The 27,232-nt window shown below is 36.8% G+C and overlaps 1 protein-coding gene across 1 annotated transcript; it reads left to right on the top strand.

Moving 5' to 3' along the window:
* On the top strand, positions 1-27,225 carry LOC113060177 (juxtaposed with another zinc finger protein 1). Its single transcript, XM_026229062.1, has 5 exons — positions 1-213; positions 20,842-20,914; positions 22,151-22,347; positions 22,827-22,996; positions 25,141-27,225. The coding sequence occupies exons 1-5, from the start codon at positions 99-101 to the stop codon at positions 25,315-25,317; spliced, it is 732 nt and encodes a 243-aa protein (XP_026084847.1). The 5' UTR covers positions 1-98; the 3' UTR covers positions 25,318-27,225.
* Positions 27,226-27,232: the final 7 nt, after the last annotated feature.

The following is a 27,232-nucleotide window of genomic DNA, read 5'->3' as shown; positions in this document are numbered from 1 at the left end:
GCTGCTGCCGCCGCTGTGTGTCTGTCTGACGGTTCGTGCGTGCGCGCGATCTCCTTTCCGCTCGCCCCGTGCTGCTGCTCCTCAATGTAGCCAAAACCATGACAGGCATCGCCGCTGCCTCCTTCTTCTCCAACAGTTGCCAGTTCGGGGGCTGTGGACTGCACTTCGAGTCGCTGGCCGAGCTCATCGTGCACATCGAGGATAATCACATCGGTAAGTGCGCTCGCGGAAACACAATCTGTGCAGCAATGGCCGGCTCGCGCGCACCACCATCACACTCACTTCCTGCGTCGCAGAGGCGCTGTTGCTAGGTGTGGTGAAACGATGGGACTTAAGGTACGTTTAACTCGATTTAGTGGCGCTTTCAGGTGTCGATAGCACAAAATACGAACATATTCGGGCGTCGTTAAGCCCCTTAAAAGTAGTACATGATCTCAACGTGTGAACACAAGCGGCAGTGCTGCAGTTAGAGTGTTATTTTCTGCCCAAGGCCCACACAAACACGGAGCTTCACGGAGATGAGTCCATCTCTATGGGAGGCCCTTTCAGCAAAAAAACGTTCCAGCGTTACTCGTCGTAATTATATTTTTACTAGTAACAATTCAATTAAAGAGCTCTATAATTTAATTTGTACTAGTAACAATTGCAATTATAGAGCTCTATAATTCAATTTTTACTAGTAACAATTATGATTGTAGAGCTCTCTAATTGAATTATAGAGCTCTGCAATTGTATTCTTACTAGTAACAACTGAATTAAAGAGCTCTATAATTCAATTTTTACTAGTAACAATTCCAATTAGAGAGCTCTACAATTCATTTATTACTAGTAAGAATACAATTGCAGAGCTCTGTAATTCAGTTGTTACTAGTAATAATCCAATTGCAGAGCTCTACAATTCCACTAGAGAGCTCTCTAATTCAATTGTTACTAGTAAAAACTGAATTACAGAGCTCTCTAATTGTAATTGTTACTAGTAAAAACTGAATTAGAGAGCTCTTTAATTCAATTCTTACTAGTAACAATTCCAATTACAGAGCTCTATAATTGTATTATTACTAGTAGAAACTCCTATTCATGAGATGCAAAACAGATTGCAGATATCCCGCCTACAACAGTGCGTTTCAAAATAAAAGCCCTGTAGCGTGGTTCTAAAGTATCCTGAAATATTGTACAGACTTAGGTAACATTAATCATGTTCACATTAAAGCAAAATTAAGATGATGCCAGAGATGAATATTTACAGTGTTTAGAATTGATATGCAATAAAAGAATGATTGTGTTTGTTGTTTAGTAAAATAGAAAACATTAGGCCAAATAGTCTTAAACTTTTTTATAAATTGTGACTCGAGGTTAAATCTAGCCTAAAGTTTTTTTTTTTTCTTCTTCTTTTTTTCTCCAGGTTGCAGTATTTTTTTATATTTTGCCTTCAAATAAGCTTATGCCTGTTGTGGTTGCATGTGTTTGTTGTTAAGTAAAATGAACAAGCGAACACTGAGGAATTCTGACTGTGCATTTAACTCTTTTGTATATATAAAAAAAATATATATTATCGTTAGTCTCATATCATAATTGATAAAAGTTATATTTCAATGTTTTTGGTAGACAAGAAAAAACAAATTTTTTAGAAATCAGATTGTTATTTTTTATTGATATTATAACAGTACATTCAACCAGATGTGTGAACAAGTATGCAAAAAGAAAAAGATCCATCATCAATTGCCTAACCAATAAAAGTGACTTAGGCAGAATATGCCATGACTTTCTCTTACATATAAAATGCAAACATAACAAAACTTGTTTTACTCTCCTAAATGTAACCAAGATGTGTAACTTGTGAACCCTAACCAAGTTGTTTCTTATTAATGTCTAACCTTAACCACTGTTTTCCTTTTCTACCCTTAATCAAAGTTCCACTTAGATGCTGTGCAAACATAACCAAAGTTTTTTTTATTCTCCTAAATATAACCAAGATGTGTAATTTGTCCTGACGGCAGTAATGGGATGGGACTGTAGGCAGTCCAGAGAGCCATTCTTTCAGGAAGGTCTGGTCAACATCTGATATGGGCACACATGGGCCAGTCTTGTTGATCTCGGGTTTACACGGATCAGTTTTGGATTTTAACCATGATCCGATGGTTCTGGGGGCGATGCAAAGTGTTGAACAGAAAAGATTCTTACACACAGGTAGTTTACGTCTATCTGCCAGTTGCAGGTGGTATAATAGGGACGTTGTTCTCCAAGATGCAACACCACCTTTCTTCTGTTTTATGGGCACATTTTGGACTAGAGTCTGGATATACAGCTTGCGTGTCTCCCAGAAAGGCATGGACCAGAAATTGTTGAAGATATCTGTTCCATGCTATTCAGTCAGTTTCTCTGACTTTAAGCAGTGATGTGATGTGCAGGGTGGGCCCATGATCTTTGGTGGTCTCTCCTGTCCCATTGGATTCTTCTAATTCTCCCCCTTAAGACGCTTCTCCTTTATCAGCTCTCGCTTCACATATCTGGCCTTGGGTGCCTATGACGTTGAACAGCAGAAGTTTCAAGTACATCTCCTGCATCTCCTTCACTGACAGCTCCTTGAGCTGTGTCTGTATCACTACCATTATCTGGGCTGTCATCTTTCTCAGGTGTATAGTCCTCATCCAAGACAGTGTCATCGATTTCACTATTTGACGATAAATCAGGATCTGATTCTGCTCTGGAGGCTTTACTGGCCGTTTCCTCTTCTATCTGTTGCCCCATGTCTACGCCATTACCTTCTTTCTCAGATCTGCTCTCATCTAAATCCTCCAACTCCACTACATGGGTATCAACTTTATTTCCTGACATTAAAACAGAAAATGGAGTGCTGTTGAGTATTTTAACTCAGTAAATCATGTTAAATTCATAGGTCCACTGCAAAAAAAAAAAAAAAAAAAAAAAAAAATCTAAATCTTACCAAATACTTCTTATGTCTAGTCAAAATGTCTAATTTATATAAAAAACTATTTTACTTTTTTATTTTACTATTTTTACTTTTATTTGCATTTAAAATAAAAAGTAAATCCTTGAAAAATTACTTCACTTTATTTTTTCCAGCATCTTTGCATATTTGAACCCATTCCAGCAGGGACTTTATGATTTTGAGATGCATCTTTTCAGACTGAGGACATTTGAGGGACTCAAACACAACTATTTAAAAAGATTCAAACATTCACTGATGCTCGAGAAGGAAACAAGATGCATTAAGAGCTGGGGGGTGAAAACTTTTGGAATTTGAAGATCAAGGTAAATTGTACTTAATTTGTGTACCGGGAAACATACAAGTATCTTCTGTTGCTTACGAAGGGCAGAACTAAATGGAAAACAATTATATTTCAACAAAATAAGAAAAATTTGGCCATATTCATCGTGTTCAAAAGTTTTCACCCCCAGCTCTTAATGCATCTTGTTTCCTTCTGGATCATCAGTGAATGTTTGAATCTTTTTAAATAGTTGTGTTTGAGTCCCTCAAATGTCCTCAGTGTGATAAGGTGTATCTCAAAATCATAAAGTCACTGCTGGAAAGGGTTCAAATATGCAAAGATGCTGGAAAACTGAAGAATCTGCAGGACCTTAAAGATTTTTCTGAAGAACGCTGCTCAGTTTAACTGTTCAGAACAAACAAGGGACTCATGCACAACCATCACAAAACAGAAAGACAGTCGAGGATCATCAGGTAACAGAACACAGTATTAAGAACCAAGGGTTCCCAAACTTTTGAGTGGGGTTATTTTAATAATTTCAGGAATTCTTTTGTCTTGTGGACTAAATGTTAATATCTTTTATGCACAATATCTTACTCAGGACAGTACTAAATAAAAAATAACATGCATTTAGTATGATCTCTCTTATTTTTTGAAAATTACTCATATTTTCACAGATTCTGCAAGGGGTGCCCAAACTTTCGATCCCCACTGTAAAAACATAAAAACTATCATATTGTATTATTTGTCTGATGATGTTCAATTATCAATCAATTCATCCATAACCAAGAGAATTACTAGATGATTTTCATTATCATTATTATTACTATCATCATTATCATAGATTTTGGCCTTTATCATAGACCTTTCAGTGTCCCACATAAAAAAAAAATTAAATGTTGGGTTTAATTAAAAATATTATGTCACCAGGTTCAACACAATTTGTTTAACTAATCTCAACAAACAATAATTTAGTTCATTTTACAAAAGATGTTAAAGTAAACTTAAATTAACAAACCTTAGTAGAATCAACAAACAACAATTCAGTTCATTGTACATGAAAATTGTGATTAATGATGACAAAGAAAAATTACTGATTCCACTTCAGAAACACCGCCCCCTGCAATAAGGATTTTGTAAGACTTTAACCCCGAATCAGTAAACTACCCAATACAATTCAATACCAACATTGCTTCTTAATTAAGGTTCATCAAACAGACCACAAACACACGTATGAAATGCAATGTTACATTTCTAACAACTTACTTATGTGATTTGTTCTAAATTACATTAGAACAAGTTCATTAACTCAACTGTGATCTGTTATTACTCAGGTACCTATCTAATGGTGCTACACTTCTGCAAGAGGGTGACAGAACAACAATTACCCATAATACACTGCAAAATCCTCAGCCAATGAGATTCAAGTCTGTATTGGTTTTATTAATCTGTTACTTTTATGCAACAGTTATGTTGGCTGAACAAATCATTTTTAAGCTGACAATACACACTTTTTTGTTGAATGAACTAGACTAAATTAAGTTCACATTGTTAAAGTAAATTGGCAAAAGTGAAAGTAAATTTTTTTGAGTGTAGGAAGCACCAGATTGTTTTTAGACAACTTGCAGTAAGAGCACTAATATGTCTATAATTTATTTTATGAATGTGTTATCTGCATTTTCTCTTTTTATTTTGTTAGGAGACGTCCTGGGGATTTAAAATGGTATTGTGTTTGAATTTAATGTTTTGGCTACAAATCGCAGATATTGCAGACTGCTCAGCCCTGCCTCTCCACCGTGTACTTCGTCCATGTCAGCTGGGGGCGCCAAAATTTCCCGCCTGCCCGTTTATATACCCCAGTTGAATATGCATAAGGCACGATTAGCATAATGATATGTCACCGATTACAGAGCTCTGTAATGCAATTGTTACTAGTAAGAATTGCTATTGTAGAGCTCTGTAATTCAATTTGAACTAGTAAGATTGCAATTGCAGAGCTCTCTAATTCTAATTGTTACTAGTAAGAACTGAATTATGGAGCTCTGTAACTTAATTCTTACTAGTAACAATTCAATTAGAGAGCTCTGTAATTTAATTATAGAGCTCTATAATCAAATTGTTACTAGTAACAATTGAATTAGAGAGCTCTATAATTAAATTATTACTAGTAAGAATTGCAATTAGAGAGCTCTGCAATTGAATTCTTACTAGTAATAATTTGATTATAGAGCTCTATAAATGAATTACAGAGCTCTCTAATTGAATTGTTACTAGTAACAATTATGATTAGAGAGCTCTGTAATTTAATTGTTACTAGTAACAATTACGATTAGAGAGCTCTGTAATTCAATTGTTACTAGTAACAATTCAATAAGAGAGCTCTGTAATTCAATTATAGAGCTCTGCAATTACACATATATTTAATGTGAATTTTTACTAGTAATAAATCAGTTGAAGAGCTCTGTAATTCAATTGTTACTAGTAAGAATTCAATTAGAGAGCTCTATAATGGTAATTGTTACTAGTAAGAATTCAATTAGAGAGCTCTATAATTGTAATTGTTACTAGTAATAATTCAATTAGAGAGCTCTATAATTGTAATTGTTACTAGTAAGAATCCAATTAGAGAGCTCTATAATCATAATTGTTACTAGTAACAATTGAATTACAGAGCTCTATAATTGTAATTGTTACTAGTAACAATTCAATTAGAGAGCTCTATAATCCGAATTGTTACTAGTAACAATTGAATTGCAGAGCTCTATAATTAAAAATGAATGGAAGTCAATGGAGACATATGACTAGTAATAAATGAATTGTAGAGCTCTCTAATTGGAATTGTTACTAGTAACAATTGAATTAGAGAGCTCTATAATCATAATTGTTACTAGTAAAAATTCAATTAGAGAGCTCTATAATTGTAATTGTTACTAGTAAGAATTCAATTAGAGAGCTCTATAATTTTAATTGTTACTAGTAAGAATTCAATTAGAGAGCTCTATAACCATAATTGTTACTAGTAACAATTGAATTATAGAGCTCTATAATTGTAATTGTTACTAGTAGAAATTAAATTATAGAGCTCTTTAATTGAATTGTTACTAGTAAAAATATAATTACGACGAGTAACGCTGGGACGTTTTTTTGCTGAAACGGCCTCCCATACATCTCACCCTCTCAGAGCAGCTCATTAACACGAAATGCATGTATAAAGCGGATTAAATTCCCGATAGAACTGATTAAATAATTGTTAGTTAATGCCAGCACTAGAGCTTCCGTATTATGGCTGAAGGTAACGGGGAACGAGTGCCCCTGATCATATGCGTCATAATAATATGCAGCGATCGTGGCAGGCATACAAATACATTTTTAGGCTAAACGACTAACGTTAACTTACATGCAGAAAATACAAAACAGTGGCATCAGATGACTATGTAAGAAGGTATTCACTTATTAAATCATGTGCGTAATTTGTTTGTATTAATCCAAAGTTACAATGTCCTGTAAATTATGACACTGTGGTGGCTTGCATTTCAGAGCTGTTAGATATCAAATGTGTTGTCACAAAGATTTCGAAATGTTTTCTAAAAAAGTCAAATAAATAAATAAATATGGGGTCGGGGGGGGGGGGGGGGTTGTGCTTTAAAAGTAAAAAAAAGTAACTGAAGATAAAAAAAAAATTATTACGAGAAATAATGATTTATGCAACATCACAACTCTGAAATATATAGTTGAAATAAAGTTACTGAAATTAATCACGTTGTGAGATAAAAATGTATTATTATAATATAAGATATAAAGTCACACAACAAGAAATAGACGAATTTATAAGAAATAAAGTTGTTGTTTCTGATTCTTTGATAAGCAGAACGTGCAAAATAACAGCGTTTGAAAGAATTTTTTAATAACTTTTATGAAAGTCTGTCACTTTTAATCAATTTAATGCATCCTTACTAAGAAAAAATATTAATTTCTTAATTATTAATAACCTCTGAATGATACTTTATGTAGAAATCAAATAAAGAAATAAGAGTGCAGTTACAAAAAATAAGCACATTTTTAAATATATATACATATATAAATAAACAATTTTCTTTTTTTTTTTTATTCTTTTTTTTTATCTCAGAAACTGTCCTGTGTAATGTTGTCCTGTGTTGTATAATGTATTTCCACAACAACAACAACTATAACAAAATAATAAACTATTACTGCTGATTTCTGGTCTCATACACTGACTTGCTTTTTGTTCAGGGTATTTTTTAATTTGAAGGAAGCACAAGTGATTAAATCAAGGCACGTTTTACCCCACTTTGTCGTGGTTTATATTATTAACAAGTGCAGATATAGGTCATAAGGTCATACTGGAGCTTATAAGGGTCTGATCTGTTGTCATCCTGGAGCAGGGGTCACATTGGGGTCAGGAATCTTGTTGAGTCCAAGTGTGCAGAACTTTATGCAGTAGAACAGATGCTTAGGGTCAAGGTCTGTTATAGCCTGTAGTGCCTCTCTGAATCACTATTAGTTTTAAGGCTATATTACTGTGGAAATAAATGTATGGATGTGTGCTTGTAAATGAAATGGGTTGTTAAGGCTTTGCACAAAATCAACAGTGTGTTCTGTTATTTCTGGCTGTTGGACACCGAAATAGAGCGAAAGTAAACATGAAATGACTGAAGGTGAAGTCCAAAAATGTAAGCATAGCATGAGAGGGAATCCTGGTTTGATTTGAGCACAGCTGAAAAAGGATGTTTCTTCGTCAGTGATTCAGTCTTTGTAGTGCTGATGGATATCTCAGTCAGTGGGGGCTGGATCTGGACTATGCTGCTGTAATTTAACACCGTTCACACTACCTGTCCAGTAGACACTAGCAAGAGCCCGCATGGAGTGAATTTGTAAGGAGAAACCTGATTTCCAGAGACAAAGCGCCCCCTCCCCTGCCCTGCTGACTGACATTCCCCTGTTAGCTCAGCTGGCCTTTGAGAGGGAGATCTGTCTGGAGAGCTGGTATAAATCATCCGTCCAGTCAAGCGATTTAGCCTGAGGAGCTTTCTGCCATCCATGTGCACTCCAAAAACACACTTCAGCTCAGATACTCTGCAGCAGACTGAAATTTTCCATGCATGCAACACTTTTTGAATGTATAATGTCCTTGTTTGAATAGTTTTTTAATGAATGCATTTTCAGAATCATGTGATCTAATGGTCCATATCAGTTATAGATATTTACGATTAATTTATTGGTATCAGTGCATTTTTTTTTATCCCATATAGTTACTTTTTTTAAATTATTTATTCATTTAATTAAGTATTTAATTATTTGAATATTACTGTTTTATTATTCATTAATCCATTTTATTTTATTTAGATATGTTAGTGTAGAATTAAAATAGTATAGATTTGAGTATTTTTTATATAATAAATGTCATGATGCAGCCACTGAAGGCTTGTTTTCAAATTTTACAAATAGGTCATAAAGATTGTACAGACCATACAAACTAGAGATCAGGGCCGTTTCTAGGCATGGACAATCTAGGTGGTTGCCACCAGCAGATAAGGGTCCCAACATCCCTGTTAATGTTAAAGGTGCAGTATGTAAAATTTACAGTTAACGGTGAAAATGCGTACTGCTGTCCTCATTCAAAATATCGGAGAGAGTTGTTTCTCTCCTTCCCCTCAAACGTTATGCTCTTGTGGCAACTGGCAACCCAGCATGCTGAAATACTATTGGCTAAACTGGCAGTGGGCGGAATCACACAGACCAAAACAAAAACAGACATTCTGACACAGAACGCACATTTCGTAGTAAAAGAAAACTGTCTGGAGCATCATTTTTCATAGAAACAAGTTTGAGCTTAACATGTTTTCTGAAAATCTGCAAACATATGGTATATTTATGATTTAGTACAGTCAAAAAAAATTACATCCAGATCCAATGCCTTTAACTGTAAATACACAGGATTTCCGCAAGAATTTACTTTAAGTACATTTAAGCAACTGAATATTAGATGATTATTTTTTAATGTTATCAAAAAGACAGTGTTCAGAAATACGGTTACATTAAAGTTCATTAGTTAATGTTAGTTTACTAGTAAAAATTTCCTAAGAATGAATGGTAGCACTTTATTTTACAGTCCTGTTCCTCATGTACATACTATGTACTTATTATAGTAATTACAAAAACTATGTAATAACTAGGTACTAACCCTGAACCTACCCCTAAACCTAACCCTACCCCATGTTGTTACCTTGTATTACCAGAACTTTCTTAGATAAATACACTGTAAGTACACTATAAGTACATGTTAGTACACATACTGTAAAATAAAGTGCAACCGAATGAACAATACTTCTAGAGCATTTATTAGTCTTCATTTATGTTAATTTCAAAAGTTGTGCTTGTTAACATTAGTTAATGCACTGTGAATCAACATGAATTTACAGTGAATTACTGTTTTGGTTAATTAACATTAACAAAGATTAATAAACACTGTAATAAATGTTTTTTTTTTATTATTATTTGTTCATGTTAGATAATACATTAACTTACATTAACCAAAGGAATCTTATTGTAAAGTGTTACCAGAAATCCAAAGTGCATATAGAAAATATATTATTATTTTATTTTAGTGAATGCATCTGCAAAATAACACAAATGTTGGGTGATGATTGCCGTATCTTCACTGTATGATTAAAGGATTAGTTCACCGAATAATGAAAATCCGTCCATCTTCTACTCACCCTCGAAGCTGTCATGTCCACTGTCTGATCACCCCGTTCTTGTGTGTGTGTGTGTGTGTGTTTCTGTATATGTCTGCATTTCGTGCGCACATGGTGTTTTGTTTTGGTTTTGATCGCTCGTCTTGCACCTATCTTTGGCGTTCCTCCCTCCCCCTCATTATCACAGTTTCCGTTTCTAATGGTTTGACCTCGCTCACCTGAATTCAATGTCTGTTCATCTCTTGCTCTATTTATTCCCGTCTGTCGCGCCTATCGGTGCCAGATCGTTGTTCGGCAACAATCCCCGTGTATCCACTTTGTCTGATCCTGTCAAGCCGTGTTCTGTCGTGCCTCTGTTTGCTGCTATTGGTTTGTTTTGTTTTTCTTTTTCCCCCCTCCCTCATTTCCTAGACCGGGCACCGGCATTTCCCAGAAGAGTTTTTGCACGGTCGCTGGCTCGCTCGTGGCTTCCTCCCCTCTCCGCTATCATCGCGGCCGCGCCGTTGAGCGCCCCCTGCCGGGTGTTTTTGCAAGGACATTTGAAGTCTCTTTTTCTGTTGGACATTTTTCCTAATTTCCCGGCCTGTTTTTGTTCATTGGAGGAAGTTTTTTCTTTTGAGGTTTTTGAATAAATTGGTCCTGCACCGTAACCTGCATCTGTGTCCAGTTGTGTTCCTGACAGAAGCATCCTAGTTGTATGTGACCTTCATCTTTCAGAATAATGCAATCGAAGTTATATTAAAAACTGTCCTTGCTCTTCCAAGCCTTTTAGTGGAGTAAGCGATTGTTTGTTGTCAACTGTTCAGAAGACATGATATAAAGTACGCACATCTTTAATAAAACATCCCTCACCAGGATCCGGGGGGTGAATAAAGGCCCCCTGTAGTGAACCCATTCGTTTTTGTAAGATAAATATCCATTTTTCAAATCTAATAAACTGTTTTTTTCTCACTTCTTCTGACTGTTGGGAACCAGAAGACGTGAAGGTGGATGTTGTAGTTCGTCTATGCTGCGTGATAAGGGTGTCACGATTCTCCAAATCCTCGATTCGATTGCATTTTCGATTCTAAGCTCACTTCGATTCGATTCTCGATTTTTACATGTATTCTTTTTATAGCACAGATTGTCATTTTTCAAACTAGACTTTTATGCAATATAATATCTGACCTTTGTTTGCAATGTACCACACTACATTGTCAAATTTAAAACTTTTATTAACAACATAATGTAACAATAACTTATATCTTTAGTCAATTGAAAACTTAAAATAAACTGCCATCCAGTTTCTCTGTTGTAAGTGCAGTCTTCTTCACAAAAGATGACATTCAAGTTCACAACAAAACAAACAAAAACAATAAAAAAAGACTAAACTAACCTTCAAATATTACGATGTATCTATTTATGTATCTATTTACACATACATATATATATATATATATATATATATATATATATATATATATATATATATATATATGTGTGTGTGTGTGTGTGTGTATGCATCATTACAGTACAGTAAAATAGGTCTATCTTTATCATTTTCTCCTGATAACCCCGAAAATTACTTAAATTACACTTTCAGTTTTAATCGTACAGATAAGAGCAGATAATACATCAATCGAATCTGTAAAGGGTCTACTTTTTTTGGATACAAACATAATAACAACAAAACTTTGGGCACTTATAAAATAAAGATAACAAACAAGGTGTGCTGTCTGCAGCCTTTGTGTGCGCTGATCTTCATTTACAAACACGTCATTAAAATGAACTGTAACTCCATGAATACTCAACGAAGAGACATGAGAGATATATCTATAGAAAGCTTGACATGTCTACTTTTAAACTAAACAAGTGCTCCCGAACAAATATTCTGTGATAAAGTAATCCATATCAAAACAACGCAATGTCCTTTTTCCAGGTCTCCCTTCATTATATCTAATGTGTATGGAAGGCCAAGAGGGTCAAATACAAGTGAATTTTAACGCGTCAACAACATGTTAAATACGTGTATTTCATGCGTAGACAACACATATTTAATATTATTTATTTATCGGCGCTGCACAACATGGTAAAGTCATTTATATATATTTTTTAAGAGCTTCTTAAAATACTATATTACTCCGATATTATATCCAATATTATTTAACGGGTTAAATACATGTTGTTTACACGTGAAAAATCAGCGGGTATTTAACTTGTATTTCACGTGTTAAATACAGGGTTCCTGCGGGGTCTTAAAAAGCCTTAAAAGCATTGAATTTGTTCATTTGGAAATAATACCTTAAAAAGACTTTAAAAAGTCTTGAATTTTGATGCCTGGGTCTTAAAAATTGTGCTGTATGTAACTTCTATGTATTGTAATTTTCCTCAAAAGTTTCATTTGTCAACCACGATTATTTTGATTAAATGACGTAGCATAAATAAAGAGTGACGGAATCAATAATTCAGAATGCAACGCAGCCACGGGTCACATTACAAAATACTGCGAACATGTGATGCATTCAGTAAATGGAGATCATGTGCTACAGCACCACAACCATAGACTGCAACAAGCAAAGGAGAAGCACGAAAAAAAAAAAAAAATCTCAGCATTCCACAGGAAAAGGTTGACTGACGCCGTTATATTTTTAAAGTTTGTTTTTACGTTAGCTAGCTAACGTTACCAATTTCATCTGAGGTTATGGGGAAATCTACATTTAATGAAGCGTGGCTGGGTAAAAACTATTTTCGTCATTGGACAGCAATGTTTTTGAGGATTTTTGCACCTTATGCAAAAAAAGGATTCAGCTAGGTACAAAGGGGAATGAAGGCATTAGAGTCTAATGCCAAGTCATCCAAGCACAATGCAATTTTGTCCAAGCAATGGACAAAAACAAACTCCTTCCATCGCTTGCGTGTTTCAACCAACTAGTGTTAAGGGCCGTTCACATATTGCGTCTTTTGCGCACTCAAGTTCGTTATTTCTGGATCTGCACACAGCTTTTGGGTCCTCGCCAAGAATGAAAGCCAAGGTGTTGTAGACTCTTAACACAATCGGTAAACACCAGTCCTACAATGGAAATGAGGGTATCTCAGAGCTTTTCAAATGCATGTTCCCTGACTCCGACATCGCTAAATATTTACTTGCGGCCACGATAAAGGAGAAGTTGACAGAACAGGCTGTCCTTGATAAAGAGATTGCTGTCCTGAGTGAAGAGCTAAGGAGTTGACTCTGTTTCTTAATTTAATGTGTTGTTGAGTTCTCATTTTCAATGTTTATTGTTCAGGGGTCTCTCAGTTCCCCATATTCCCAGCATGGAATAAGTAGCTAGCTAATGTAAAAAAAAAACTTAACATTGTTCGCCAAACTGTTTTGTGGCCTACTGAAATGTTTTCATTTTTCACACCTGCTTGGCTTATCTTTAACCGATTCCACATTTGAAAAATAAATGAAAACATGTTCAATGATTTTGTTTTTCTTTTCTGGTGGGGACGTTAAATAGGTATTAATTTTTTATATAAATGGTCTTAAAAAGGTCTTAAAAAGACTTGAATGTAACTTGAGGAAACCTGTAGGAACCCTGAAATACACGTGAAATACATGTGAAGTACACGTTAAAATCAGTTTGAAGAGGTCAATGTCATTGGCTGCTGAGGACTTGTGTCAAACCACTTCTGTGAGCTTAGAGGGGTGTACCATTCATATACAAGCAACCACCATTTAACATGCTATAGATCAGCTTATTCAGCCTTATTATTTAGTCTTTTTTCTTTTCTGTTTTGTATAGCCTATATAAATAATATATTTAAGTTTCAGTTTTATGAAATATTTATTTTATAATAAATATTAATTTAAATTTTGTGGTGATAGTATAAAGTTTATAAAAGTTACAGTATTTTGTAATGAAACAGGACTTTTTGTTTAGCTCTTGACTCGCCGAAGTATACTATATATAGTGTCCCTTCTTACATTTTTCAGTAATGTGTGATAACTTAAAATATGTTGTCAGTACTATTAAAATAAGATTAAATTGAATGGTATTTAGGAGATTATGGTTTTTGCATGACTTATTTCGCATTCAGCTAGACAACCCTGTCGTAGCTGTTATCATAGCCTAGGCTTTTTATTAAAAAAGAAAACAGCAAGGGACCATGGAAAAACACTGTTGCAGGTGTATTTTTTTATTTATTTTTTTGCAGCGGGACAACTCAAGAATGTTGGGCACACAAGTACTGTGGCTCTTGCCCCATGGCCAAGATGGCCAAGCCAACATCAAAGTTAGTTCACTAACTTTTAATTCTAGTTATAAACGCTATCGTTAACTCATATTTACCATATTAAAATAATTTTCTTTGCAAGCAGCTTACTGAGGTAAAGGCAACAAAGCAGGTTCAAATCCAACGATTATGACAAATCTTGTCTACTGACATTGTTTTATCTGATAATTATTCTTTAAAGAAATATATAGAAAGTATAGATGTATCCTTATGTAATCTTGGACTTTATACTGACACCTATTGGACAGGATGAATTCAGTTTGCAAACTGTTAAAGGGATAGTTCAGCCAAAAATGAAAATAATGTCATTAATAACTCACCCTCATGTCGTTCCAAACCAGTTAGACCTCCGTTCATCTTCGGGACACAGTTTAAGATATTTTAGATTTAGTCAGAGAGCTCTCAGTCCCTCCATTGAAAATGTATGTACAGTATACTGTCCATGTCCAGAAAGGTAATAAAAATATCTTCAAAGTAGTCCATGTGACATTAGTTTACAGCAGGGTTGTTGTTGTTTTTTGTTCCTTGGATTCAATCATTCATTTAACAATGCGTGTTGTTGGATTTTGGTTTTTCTGAAAGTAAAACTAAAAATATGTAATTCATATAGCGCTATTATAAGTACTCTGTCAGTTCAGTTGTTTGAAATGGCTGGTCATGTTATTACACTGGGGGTGTAGAAAAAAAAATATTTTAAAGAAAACAATGTATCCTAAATGTGAGGGGACAACATTTTATGGATATTTCTCAAGACGTGTTCATTCCTTGCTTAAAGTGTATAATTTTTTTTAATTAGCAATAAATTGCTGCATGGCCCTTTAAATACCGCTGTGGCTGATTAGATTTTTTTGGTTGTTGTTGCGGTTTGCTGTAGTATTGCCGTGACTGAATGTTTGAGCAGAGGATCGTTTTACCAAGTCAAATGGAGGCTGAGTTGCCACAATGGGAACACACGAGAGCCCCACTCGAACAAAATAAAATGACCTAGAAAAACACTGCCGTTCCGCTCAGTACTCCTAAACCTGACATTCGGAAAACTGATAGCATTTAGCTTGCCTGCCTTTGTTTAGCTTATTTTCACTGTAGGATTTATGTACCAGGTTAAATTCCCCTCTGGGTCTTCATGTTTACATCTAAACTAAATGTGTCAACACACCGTGGTGCCCCATTCACTGATCGGATGAGATGGAGGTTGATCAATTCCAGGCATCTGACCTGAGCGGAGCTTGTTGTAATACCACTTCTGCTCTCTGATCGCACGTCTCGCATGTGTCCGGGGTGTTAGCTGAAGGAGAGTGTGGCTAAAGTGACTTATTCTGCAGTAATGAGGCAATTAGTGTCCCATGGAAGCCCTCCCTCACCCACAGTCCTGCTCCTGGCGAGGTGTGAAATCTGGCATGGCCCCACATAGGCCTGGAGCAAGCCTAATTACAAAGTGGGATGGTGGATTTTGGCCTCTCTTCCTCTTCATCTGGGGGCCTGCTGCTAAAGACATTCTCTGCTTTAATTAACACCCGGCCAAACAAAGCTCACATTCTAACTCTAACGGGTGAGATGGGTACATTGATGTGTGTTCTTGTGACCAGTAGGGGGCGATGGCATGCTACCAGAAGAGCTGAGCGGAGATTTGCGAGGTCGGGTGGAGAAATGTTGCCGATAGGCCTCATTGCTCACAGCAAATGAGCTCGTGAAGTTTAAGGTTGTAATATTTTATCACCTTTGAATTTTCCTCCGTCTTCAAGCAAATCCTAGTTTGTGGTTAAAATGCTCTCTAGGGTTTGATTGTTATATATATCGATGGCAACAGTGTAAATGCAAGGGAACCTTTTACTGTTCGTACTTGTGCCATGTGGGTTCTGTAAGCAACGTGTCCTCCTCATAAAGATCCCTCCGAGACTCTTGCTGGATGTGACAATTTATGCGATTCTTTTTCGACTTCCAGCTCTTAAAATTGTGAATTTAAAACTGCCAGGCTGTGGCCTCCAAGGGTTTCACATTAAAAGTGTTAATATGATGTTGAGATGATTTAGGGAGTTGAACGGGTAACATTGTTGGGTAATTATTTTAGTTTGAGACTACAGTGTTATCCTGCCGGTGTTTGGAGACTTTGGAGTTTTTTGTTTTTTTTTTACATACACTTACATCAAATTAATGTAATGAAAAGCCTCATCTTTCGAAAACATCTGGCTTTTAAAAGATTTAGCTCCACCGTATTGGACAGAGGTCCAGATTTTTTTTTTTTTAGGTCAAATTTTAGTCTTTTTTTTTTTTTGGTCTACTTAGATTTTATTCATGTTTATTTAGTTGGTTATTTTAGTACTTTATTAAACATAAGAATAAAGTACATTTTTTATAATTTAGTTCCATTAACATTTTTTTTTTTTTTTTTTATGGTTTTAGTAAACTATAATGACCCTGCAGAGGTCTTCTGCTGTCAAGATGTCAGCTCTACAGGGGTGATCTGCAGGCCTCTGAACAATGAACCTCTGAGCTTCACCACACTGAGGGCTCCTGGAATGGCCAGGAAAAAAAAAATCTCAACGGAAATAATAAATTTGAGCAGTGACTGCTGCCCCCAGAGCTGCACCTGGTGGACCTAATTACCTCAAACCAACACCCCTGTTCCCTTCCAGCCTTCCATCCAAACCCAGCGCAGGCCAGCTAATGACAGGAAGAGCTGATCTAACCGTGGCAGGGGGCCGCCGCTGATTTAGAAAGTGTATGTGTGTTTGTTTTGGATGTGTGTGTTGTGATGTTCACTTGTGCACGACCACCCATGCTCAAAGGAGCAGCTAAATGTTGAATCTTCTGAATGACAAGAGGCTACACAGCAGCAGCTACTAGTGCGGTTTAGATCTGGGAGGGTTTTTGCTGATGTAATTAAACGTGACTTATTCTCTCCTAGTCACATAGGATGCAACCACTCTGCCTGGTGTGAATATATCACAATTTCACCAACATGGTTTCCCATAATGCTTGGAGGAATAAATGTAGCTGGAGATTTTTTTTTTTTCTCCTAATGTGTCTGGTAAAAAGGGTTGGGGAAAAAAACAGTGCATGTGTGGAGAATCCACTAATGTCTGGATCTCCAGCCGGCCTGAAATATGCAGCCAGTGCAAGACTACACAAACACACATTCACTACATTACTTCAAGAATGGCAAGTTTCGGCAAAAGTTTTATACACTAAATAACACTGTGGATGCATGATATATAGGTACCTTATCAGTTATGCACTGATACTTTAACATTTATTGGTCAGTATTGGAAATTTAATGTTGCATGCTTATTTTTCTTACATTTAAATGGCCTTTCCTGGCATTTAACATTCACTTAATGTTCATCTTTAAAATCACCTATTTAATGAAAGTAGATCTCAAAAAGAAAACCCATGTTACTACTGAAAATTATAAAGTGTAATTATTATTTTTTATTAGTATTATTTAAATAAAATAGTAGATCATTTTAATTTTAATAGTCTATTTCGGTTATCAGCCACAACATGAAAATTATCATAAGCTCATTTTTATCAGGCAGAATAAATCGCACTACTTGTCATATTCAAAATACATATTTTCTTGGTAATATATATAATTTTTTAATTGTTGAATGATATGTTTTTAATGGCCAATACCTGAATCTAGAGAGCAAGGTGACCAATGTCCATAATGTAATACTGATATATATAATGCAGATATGTAATACAACATTGTCGAATTTGTTTGACTTTCTTTCTTCAGTGAAACAAAAAAGAAGGTATTTGTATTTAGAATTGGAACCAAAATATCTTATTTTTTGTGTGACAAAAGAAAGTAGCCGTACAGTAAATTTGGAACAATATGATGATGATTAAATTATTGAATTTTCATTTTTGGGTGACCTATCCCTTTCATTAAAATGTGGATTAAGATGATTATTAAGATATTCTCTTACTCTGATCTCTTCAAACTCCTCTGGGTCTTGAGCAGCGGTGAAATAGTGCACCTATGTCTGTAAGAGAGAGACCACCGTGGTAGACCACCTGTTTGTGTACTTGTGGACCACCTCTTCCTGTAGTGGGGTCCTGGTTGGCAGCAGCTCTGGGGCCCGTTAGTGACTTCAGGCCCTAAGGAGCCTGGGCAATCCTATGTGTGATTTACGGAGTGTGTGTGCGGATTGATCGATGTGTGTGTGACTGTATGCAGCTCTTCTTGTTTCTCCTCTTCAGGGGCTTTTCCCCTACACGGGTCATACGCACACATACAAAACACCTTTTTCTTGGCACAGGTACAGCACAGTGCCTAATGCATCTTTGTGTGTGTATGTGTCTGGCAGGAAAGGTGTGGGGTCTTTCTCGCAGTAGTTAAATCAGTGCTAATGAAACACTTTAGCTGAGGCGCAGGCAGAGCTGAAAGCTTTAAACTGTGAACCGATGCGGAACGACACGCATTCATCCTACCTGCCCTTCAAGAAGCCTGTTGTTCAGATGGCAACTGAAACCAAACCATATAATGCCATTGCTGGTGAAGCATCTGTGCAGTCCAAATCATACGGGTCTCATTTGTATATTTTCGTAGCTTATGCTCTATGATAGGCATGTTTAGGGGTGAAGCTTCATGGTTACTTTTACTCTAAAAATCAAATGCTTTCTCATGATTCACATCAAACTAATTTGTAGGAAATTGTGAGTGGACTGCTACATTTTAATTACCGCATTTTTCGGACTATAAGTCGCACCTGAGTGTAAGTCGCATCAGTCCAAATATAGAGCGCCCTCTGGCGGCTGGAGACGGTAATGTTTTCCATTGGTTCATTTCTCTTGGTTCATTTCTCTAGGTTCATGTCAAATTAATTTTGATAAATAAGTCGTGCCTGACTATAAGTTGCAGGACCAGCCAAACTATGAAAAAAAAGTGCAGCTTATAGTCCGGAAGATATGGTATTTTATTTATCTTTTTACTTAGCAATGGAATAGTAAAGTGTCCATCAACTGTGCACTTCAGAATCAGGGCAGAAATAGTATGTTATCAAGGTATTTTTCACCTACTGGTTTTCGAAATGCTGTGAATTTGGACATGGTACTCCTTTAGCGTACAGATTTTTCTTATATAGTAGGCAAGCATTCGATTTCGGAAGGAGTGCAAAACTTTGCATGAGCTTGCGTTTCCGCTCTCCCTCTTCTCGCATGCATAATAGTAGTCAACAGAAAGAAAAGTACAGTGGGACCACCCCTGAATGCATCTTTTCAGACCAACACAAACATTTGCATGCTGTCAATGCAACTTAACTGTTTTTTTAAACAGTTGCACGGATTTGGAGGCACTCTCATACTGTTTTTCTCAACAATGAATATCAGAGTAAGAGTAAATACAAAGATTTAATGTAAATGCAGTTTGCCTCTGTTTCTTCTCTCTTTGACAAGTAGGTGTCAGACATAGAAAGTTATGCACATTAAAAAGGGTCAGCATCCTGATGCGCAAATATCAAATGCCACCTACTGTCCGAGACTGAAACTGCATGTTCATTCAGCCCGTTCATTCTGAACAGACAAACTGCATAACGAAAATTGGACGTGCAAACTGAGACAAATATTTCTCGGGTTAAACGGGGCATAAAGAAATGTTTACTCACAGTCACAGCAGAGGCATAAAAAGAGGCTTTGAGATGCATCGCAGTGGGGTGCGCGGAAGGCTCATTAAATGAAACTGTGTTTTGGCAGTGCTTGTGTTAATGGTGTTGGAGAATGCCCGGAGAGACAGGCATCTGAAAGCCATTACCCTGTCCCTGGCAGAGCCGCTGGTATGCGGGCACCGCCGGCCACAGGAGGCACGTCACAGTCACGCGGGGTTTTGCGCTCGCAGGCAATCAAATGCAGTTTAGAGACATTTTAGCCAGTTTGTGTTCGAATGGATCTTAAAATAACAGTAAGTGAGCGAGCTAACTTAAACTGGGATGTTTGATGTCTATAGTTTAGTGAAAGAATGTTGAAATATATACAGATTCGCCACAAGGTGGCAGCGTATCCACAGTGCTGCAGCTTCGTGACAGTGACAGTTTTGACAAAACAGCCCTAAAACCCCAGATATCTTTATTTCTAAAGCCGACTCTTTAATATGCACAACTAAAAACCAGATATAAAACCATTTTTGGCATGGCGTGCAGGCGGGTGATCTGGGTGGCCCTGAGAGGAGTGCAGAAAATGAGCACATCTGAGAGGAAAGGCAGAGAGTTTGGTGTGGGGTGACACTAACCAAATGGCTGTGTTAAGTTTTACCAAACGGCCATTGGATACACTCTCCATAGATCAGTCCAGTCTCTCTCCCATGCAGATTTATTCTGCCACTAAGTAGAGTTTAATGAAAAAAAAAATGGAGTTAGATGCCATCTGCAAGTGATTGTGGACATGTTGTGTGGCAGAATCTAGTATTGAGTTTGAAAGTCAGTGACTTTAACAATAAAGTGAGTAATAGCTTCACTCTGGCAATGACTCGTAAGCTTCAAGCTCACTGATTCGGATGTCCCAGGATGACTCTCTGGGACACCCGAAGACTTTTATATATGCTTTTTGTGAATGTTGCTTAGGCAACGCAGTGCTCTTGGTTGTTCTTTTGTGGCGTCTTTGTCAGTCTAGTGATTTATTCATCTCTCTGTTTTGTTTAGATACAGATCCTCGCGTGTTGGAGAAACAGGAACTGCAGCAGCCCACTTATGTCGCCCTCAGCTACATTAACAGGTACATGAGCCTTTAGATCTTATGGCATAATAAATGAATTTCATGCTATTATGTACAAATGTTTTTTATTATTATTATTATTATTGATTGCATGTGTAGAGACAGAGATCTGGGTGATCAATGTACACAATACAATAAAATTAAATTAATATATATTTATGTGTGTTTCTGTGTCTGTGTGTGTGTATGTTTATTTATTTATGTAATAAAAATATTTTCATTTTCCGCAAAAATTATTTGATGGTAGGAAATTACAGTAATTTGCACAGTACTGTATCTTTAAAATATATATGTAAAATATTACAAAATCACAGTCAAAATAAAAAAATCTATAAACCTGCTGGCTATGTATATAGCAAAATAGTAATTAATCAGGTGATTATTAGACTTTAGGTTTTTCACCCTTAAAACTGTACAAAAGTAACCAAATGACAAAACCGAATGTGAGAGCATCCAGCATTTTCCTTAACAGGATTCTGTTGTTTGTGAATAATGGTCACGTGTGGTCATCTTATAAGGGATCTGGTCAGTTTATGAAGCTGAAATGAACTTCAAACCAGCACCCAGGTCTTCATATACCCTCAGTTTCACTCTGTTGAATGTGGTTTGTGTAGGAATACTCCGAGCTTTGAGACAGAAGCAGTTCCAGTGTTAAACAGCTTTAATAGGCCGAGAGGTGGTGGAAATAGTTGCATAACAAGGAGGAGTCACTCGTGTCCATCTATTGTTGCTTTATGTGGCTTTGCTGGTAATCTGTTAATTTCACACCAGCTTTAATAATGTCTGTGTGAACATTTATACCTTATTACATACATTTACTGCCAGTTTTATAATGCAACAAAAGAAGTTAGAGTGAATGCATTGTTGTAAGGTAGATTAGACTCCTGAAGCAGCTGAATTGTAACAGATAGATAGACTCTTGGTTCTTCATGGACTTAATTTTTTTATTTACTTCTATTTTCCCCCAGAAACATCACGTAGGTTTTTGCAGTGGGTAAATTTAATTGGCTGGAAAGCTGTCGTTTTCAATCATTATCCAGTAATCACAACCAGCTAGAAAAGCCGTGGAAATTAATTGCGCAGAAAGGGCGACGGCAAATGTACTGTTTGTTCGGCTGGATTAAAGTATTTTGATTTACGACTGTTACTTTTCATGTTTGGGCTGCCCAGTAAGCAACAGGTCTTTGTTTTGTGTTCGCTATAACTTCATCTAATAAAGTTTGCTTCCCTGTCTAGGTTTATGACGGATGCAGCGCGGCGGGAGCACGAGACTCTGAAGAAGAAAGTTCAGCCGAAGCTGTCTCTCTCACTGATGGGCAGTTTTTCCCGCAACAGCGTGGCCACGCCCCCTCGCCACAACAGTGGCAACCTGACCCCGCCCGTGACCCCACCCATCACACCCTCATCTTCATTCAGGAGCAGCACCCCCACAGGTATTCCATCCAAACACACACGTGCACCTCTGTCATGTTTCCTAGAAAGAAGAGGGTTGGTCTAACAGCTCCATTAAACCTGCATTGCTGCTTTGATAGTCTGATGTAATGGATAATCAAATAAGATGGGCTTCCCATGGGCTTCTCCAGAGCAAAATGCACTCTCTCTCCCACGATTAAATGTTTTAAGCATTTTATTTTTGTGGGTTTGGAACCCAAACTAAATAGTCTCCAAATGGTATCATACTATTACTGTGCATTAACCCCTTAGACCTTCCAGATTCTTTCTCATAAAATGCAAACGCACACTGGGCACTGTGGGTACTGTGAGAAAGACAGCTGTACCAGTTCTCCTTAAAGCTTTTGTTTGTTGCGGTGTCTGATGGGAAACGCTGTTTGGCGGAGTAGTGCTTCAATATCTGGTTTCATGCGGCATAACACGATTCTTTAGTAAACGATGATTTGCTGTGTACTCTCAGGCAGCGAGTATGACGAGGAGGAAGCAGAATACGAAGAGTCTGACAGCGACGAGTCGTGGACCACCGAAAGTGCCATTAGCTCTGAATCCATCCTCAGCTCCATGTGCATGAACGGAGGGGATGAGAAACCGTTTGCATGTCCCGTGCCTGGCTGCAAAAAGAGATACAAGGTAAAACGGCTGAAAATATCTACTTTTGTTGGTTTGATAAAAAAAAAAAAAAAAAATTGGAGACATCCTGATTGCATGAAAAACATGCAAAAGCATCTAATTTTCACAGATTTTAATGAACACATTTTATTTCAGATATGCCTTAAATTATTTCAGTTACAAATATTGTTAAAAAGTTTGGGGTTGATAAGAATCTCTTTTTTTATTTAATCACAAATACAGTAATATTGTAAAATATTATTAGAATTTAAAAATAACAGTTTTGTATTTTAATAGGTTTTAAAATGGCATTTATTCATGTGATTTTTATTTTTTCAGCAGTCATTACTAGTCTGCAGTGTCGCATGATCCTTCAGAAATCATTCGAATATGCAGATTACTAAGAAACTTTTCTCACTGCTATCAATGCTGAAACAGCTTAATCTTTCTTATGGAAACAATGTATTTTTTTCAGGATTGTATGATAAATGGACAGTTCACACTTAATGCCCCAAGCATGTGAATAGTAGTGTATATGCACTGTAAATAATAAAATAATTTCTTACGGACTTCAAATCTATTACCAGCATTATTTAAAGCTGGGTTTTCATTTCCTGTGATTCCATAAACAATAGCAATCAGCAGTGGCACAGATATGATCAAACAGTGAATGCTGGGCTCTTTACTAACACTAAGAGCTGTAATGAGGACGGGACTGGAGGCTTGACATATATTTTAAAAGCATACATGCAGGCCACTGTGCGTTTTATGAGATTTTCCACAGCTGTCTAGTTCTGGCAGCTGAGATAAATGACGTGCAGCCTGCGAGAGCTGCATTCAGTAAGAGGAACAGGAAATGGATGATGACAGCCATGAGAGTGTCTTTGCATGTCCTGTTAGATGTGGCTCTGATTTGGGTTTATTTGGGTTCAGTCGGTGCCTGGTCTCCACTGCAGACAAGCAGCTGATGGTTTACACACAGCTCTGGATGAGTTATTGTGTCTGGAATGATTACAGTGCTTTTTTACTCTCAGATCATTTTGTTTGCCTTCAGATTATTGATAAATGATATGTTACGATGTCAGTACAGAATTAAACACTTGTGGGACGTGTGTTTGCACGGTGTAAGCTGCAGTTGCCCCGTCTGTGCTGAACTGAGTCTGTCTAGATGACAGAATGATTCCATTGGCTGAAAGAACTTTTAATGTGCAGTCTTTCCACTTTCTGATTAGACTGTAACCGCATGATGTTTGCCTACTTTGAAAGTAGTCTCTTATTATATTGTTTAACAAAAAAATACAGAAATCCTATAACATTGTGAAATATTATCCCAATTTAAAAGAAGGGTTTTCTATTCGAATATATTTTCAAATGTAATTTATTTGTGTGATGCAAAGCTGTATTTTCAGCATCATTACTCCAGTCTTCAGTGTCACATGATTCTTCAGAAATCATTCTGATGATCTGCCGAGTTGCTGCTCGAGAAACATATGTATTTCTTATCATTGTTGCACAATAACTCCAATAATAACAAACGCTGTGCTAGTTAAACTTTGTGTGGAAACCATGATACATATCTTTTAAAATTTCTTGATAAATAGGAGTAATAGTTATTTGAAATAGAAATAGTTTGTAGCATCTTTAATGTCTTGCCTGTTATGTTTGATCAATTTAAAGTATTACAAAATTGCATAAATCTTGCTGACCACAGACCTTTGAATATGTATTTTTATATCATACATATTTTTATGTGTATGATACATATTTATTTCATTAGTAATTCCAAACGGGCTCCTCAGAATCCATTAATGACATTTTTATAAATTTCAATACATTAGTTTTGAATCAACACTTCAAAATTATATATATATGCGTGTATGTGTGTGTGTACATATACATACATGTGTAGTGTTCCTGTAGCTCAAGTGGTAGAGCACTGCGTTAACAAGCGCAGGGTTGTGGGTTCGATTCCCAGGGAACACATGATAGGTAAAAATTGTTAGCCTGAATGCACTGTAAGTCGCTTTGTAAGTTGTGTCTGCTAAATGCATAAATTTAATTACATTTTATTTAATATAAATCACAATGCATTGAATTTTTTCTCTAGTCTAGTCAGTTATTGTCTAACCTGAATGATGAAATTCTCTTATTTTTCTCATTTGCAGAATGTGAATGGTATTAAGTACCACGCCAAGAACGGCCACCGCACTCAGATCCGCGTTCGGAAGCCCTTCAAGTGCCGGTGTGGTAAAAGCTACAAAAGCTCTCAGGGGCTTCGACACCACACCATCAACTTCCACCCGCCCGTCTCTGCCGACATCATCCGCAAGATGCAGCAGTAAAGAGTGCCAACTTCCTCCTCGACAGTCACACACACACACACACACACACACACACACACACACACTCCAACACATGTATATACAGAACAAACAGAACACCTCGGCATCCATCCGCACCAGCAGCTGTGGCTGACCATTAACTTTGACACAACTTGTCCTCCATTTTTTGGACAGTGTATCTGAAGGACGATTTGTCTTTCTCTCTATTTTGCTCTTTCAAGAGTAAGACTCCTTCTCCTCCCTTTCCCTCCACTCCTCATGAGGAGGAAACTTTAATCTTTTTATATTCCTCTTCCTCAAGGAAGACCCCCTGAATCCCTGTGTCATTCCGTACCTCCATGAGGAGGATCCGATTCTACCGTTCAATCAAAACACTACATTTTGAATCGCGTGTTTTCATTCTGTCTTTTTTTTGTTCTCTTTGTTTTGTTCTTTGGCTCATTTGTATCTTAACGGTTTTGTATTTTTGCACATTTGCTTCCTCTTTACATTTTTTTTTTTTGTTTGTTTGATGCTAGGTGCTTATTGTAAAAGACTGACGGTATGTTTGGAAAGGAGAGAATCGTGACTAGATAACCAGCCTGACGCCGAACAGAAGTTAAAGCTTAAGGATTCGGCGTGAACACGAGTCTCTGTGTGAGAAAAACGGAAAATAGGAAAGGCTTGAAACGTCTGAATGTTTGTAATATATATCTACCCCATATAAGCAACATTCATAGCTAAAGATTGTGTATATAACTATATTCTATACGTTGCATAGTCAGATTTTAAATTCTATACTTTATTCCTTTATATATTTTCAGCTGAACTTCAGAGATGACGATATGGATTGATTTATGGATGTGCAGGTTTTTGGTAGTGCTTTCACCTTCTCCGTTACTCTCAGAAAAGTTATGAGTTACAGCACCAAATGACTCTCAGGTGACAAATCGCCAGCATTTGAGAACTATAATCCTGTCTGATAGTATTTTAGAGTAGGCTGTTACACTCTTCCCAGATCCGCTGTGGCCGGACTGTTCTAGAGCGATCTAGAACTCCGCAGCGATCTGGTGAAGAACCCAAAGCACTTTGTAGAGACCATTTGCCAACATGTTTAGGGAATTTTGTATTGCCAACAAATTGCGGAACGTTTTCTGCAAATCAGCTGCGGAATTCAAAAGGACTAATACGGCGCTTTGGAGGTCTCCGTTTCTGAGGTTCTTTTTCTTTTCTTTTTTTTCTCTAGCTAAGGGAATTCATTCTTTCGCTTTACCTCCAGTGTGCTTGTTAAGATGTGAGATTATTGAAACTGGTTGCCTTGAATTGTGGGACACCACAGCATTCCAGTATAGTTTATGTGTAGCCAAGTGATTCAGATTGTGAATTCATCCCGATTCTGGCTTGTCTCTGGTGTGGCCATGTGACTTTTATACCCCTAACCTGTCACTGGGGTGATGTAAAGTTACAACCAACCCAAAGATCTTCTTGTATGGACTCGTACCTTGAATCAGAGAGGGACTTGTGGGTGGTATAAATGAACCGTGGCTAGACCCTCCAGAGATCCCAGCCAGAGCAGGGCCTGCCAATCACTCATTATGACATCACTGCATGGACGTTAATGTTGTTGGAATTGCAGTATCGGTTTAGATGCAACATTGTAACAGTATTACACTGCCAGTACAGAGGGAAGTATTTGATATATTGTGTACTTAATGTATTGTCTTGATGTGAGTGCTTTAAATGATATTTTCTTAAGTTTCTGGACAACAATGTTCCAACGTGTAAAGAAGTCAGGCACCAGGGGTTGTTTTGGAACTGGTGACATTTTCTGCAACAAAACTGAAAAAAAAAAGAAGAAAAAAAAAGCTGCTTCATAAATGTAAACCTGGTTACATTTTAAATATTAAAATGGGCTCTGATATGTTTTAATTTTTTG

The sequence above is a fragment of the Carassius auratus genome, chromosome 41 (genome assembly GCF_003368295.1).
Source record: "Carassius auratus strain Wakin chromosome 41, ASM336829v1, whole genome shotgun sequence".
NCBI classification, from domain to species: domain Eukaryota; kingdom Metazoa; phylum Chordata; class Actinopteri; order Cypriniformes; family Cyprinidae; genus Carassius; species Carassius auratus.
The sequence above is the reverse complement of the archived record's forward strand: the minus strand, read 5'-3'. Positions and strand labels throughout refer to the sequence as shown.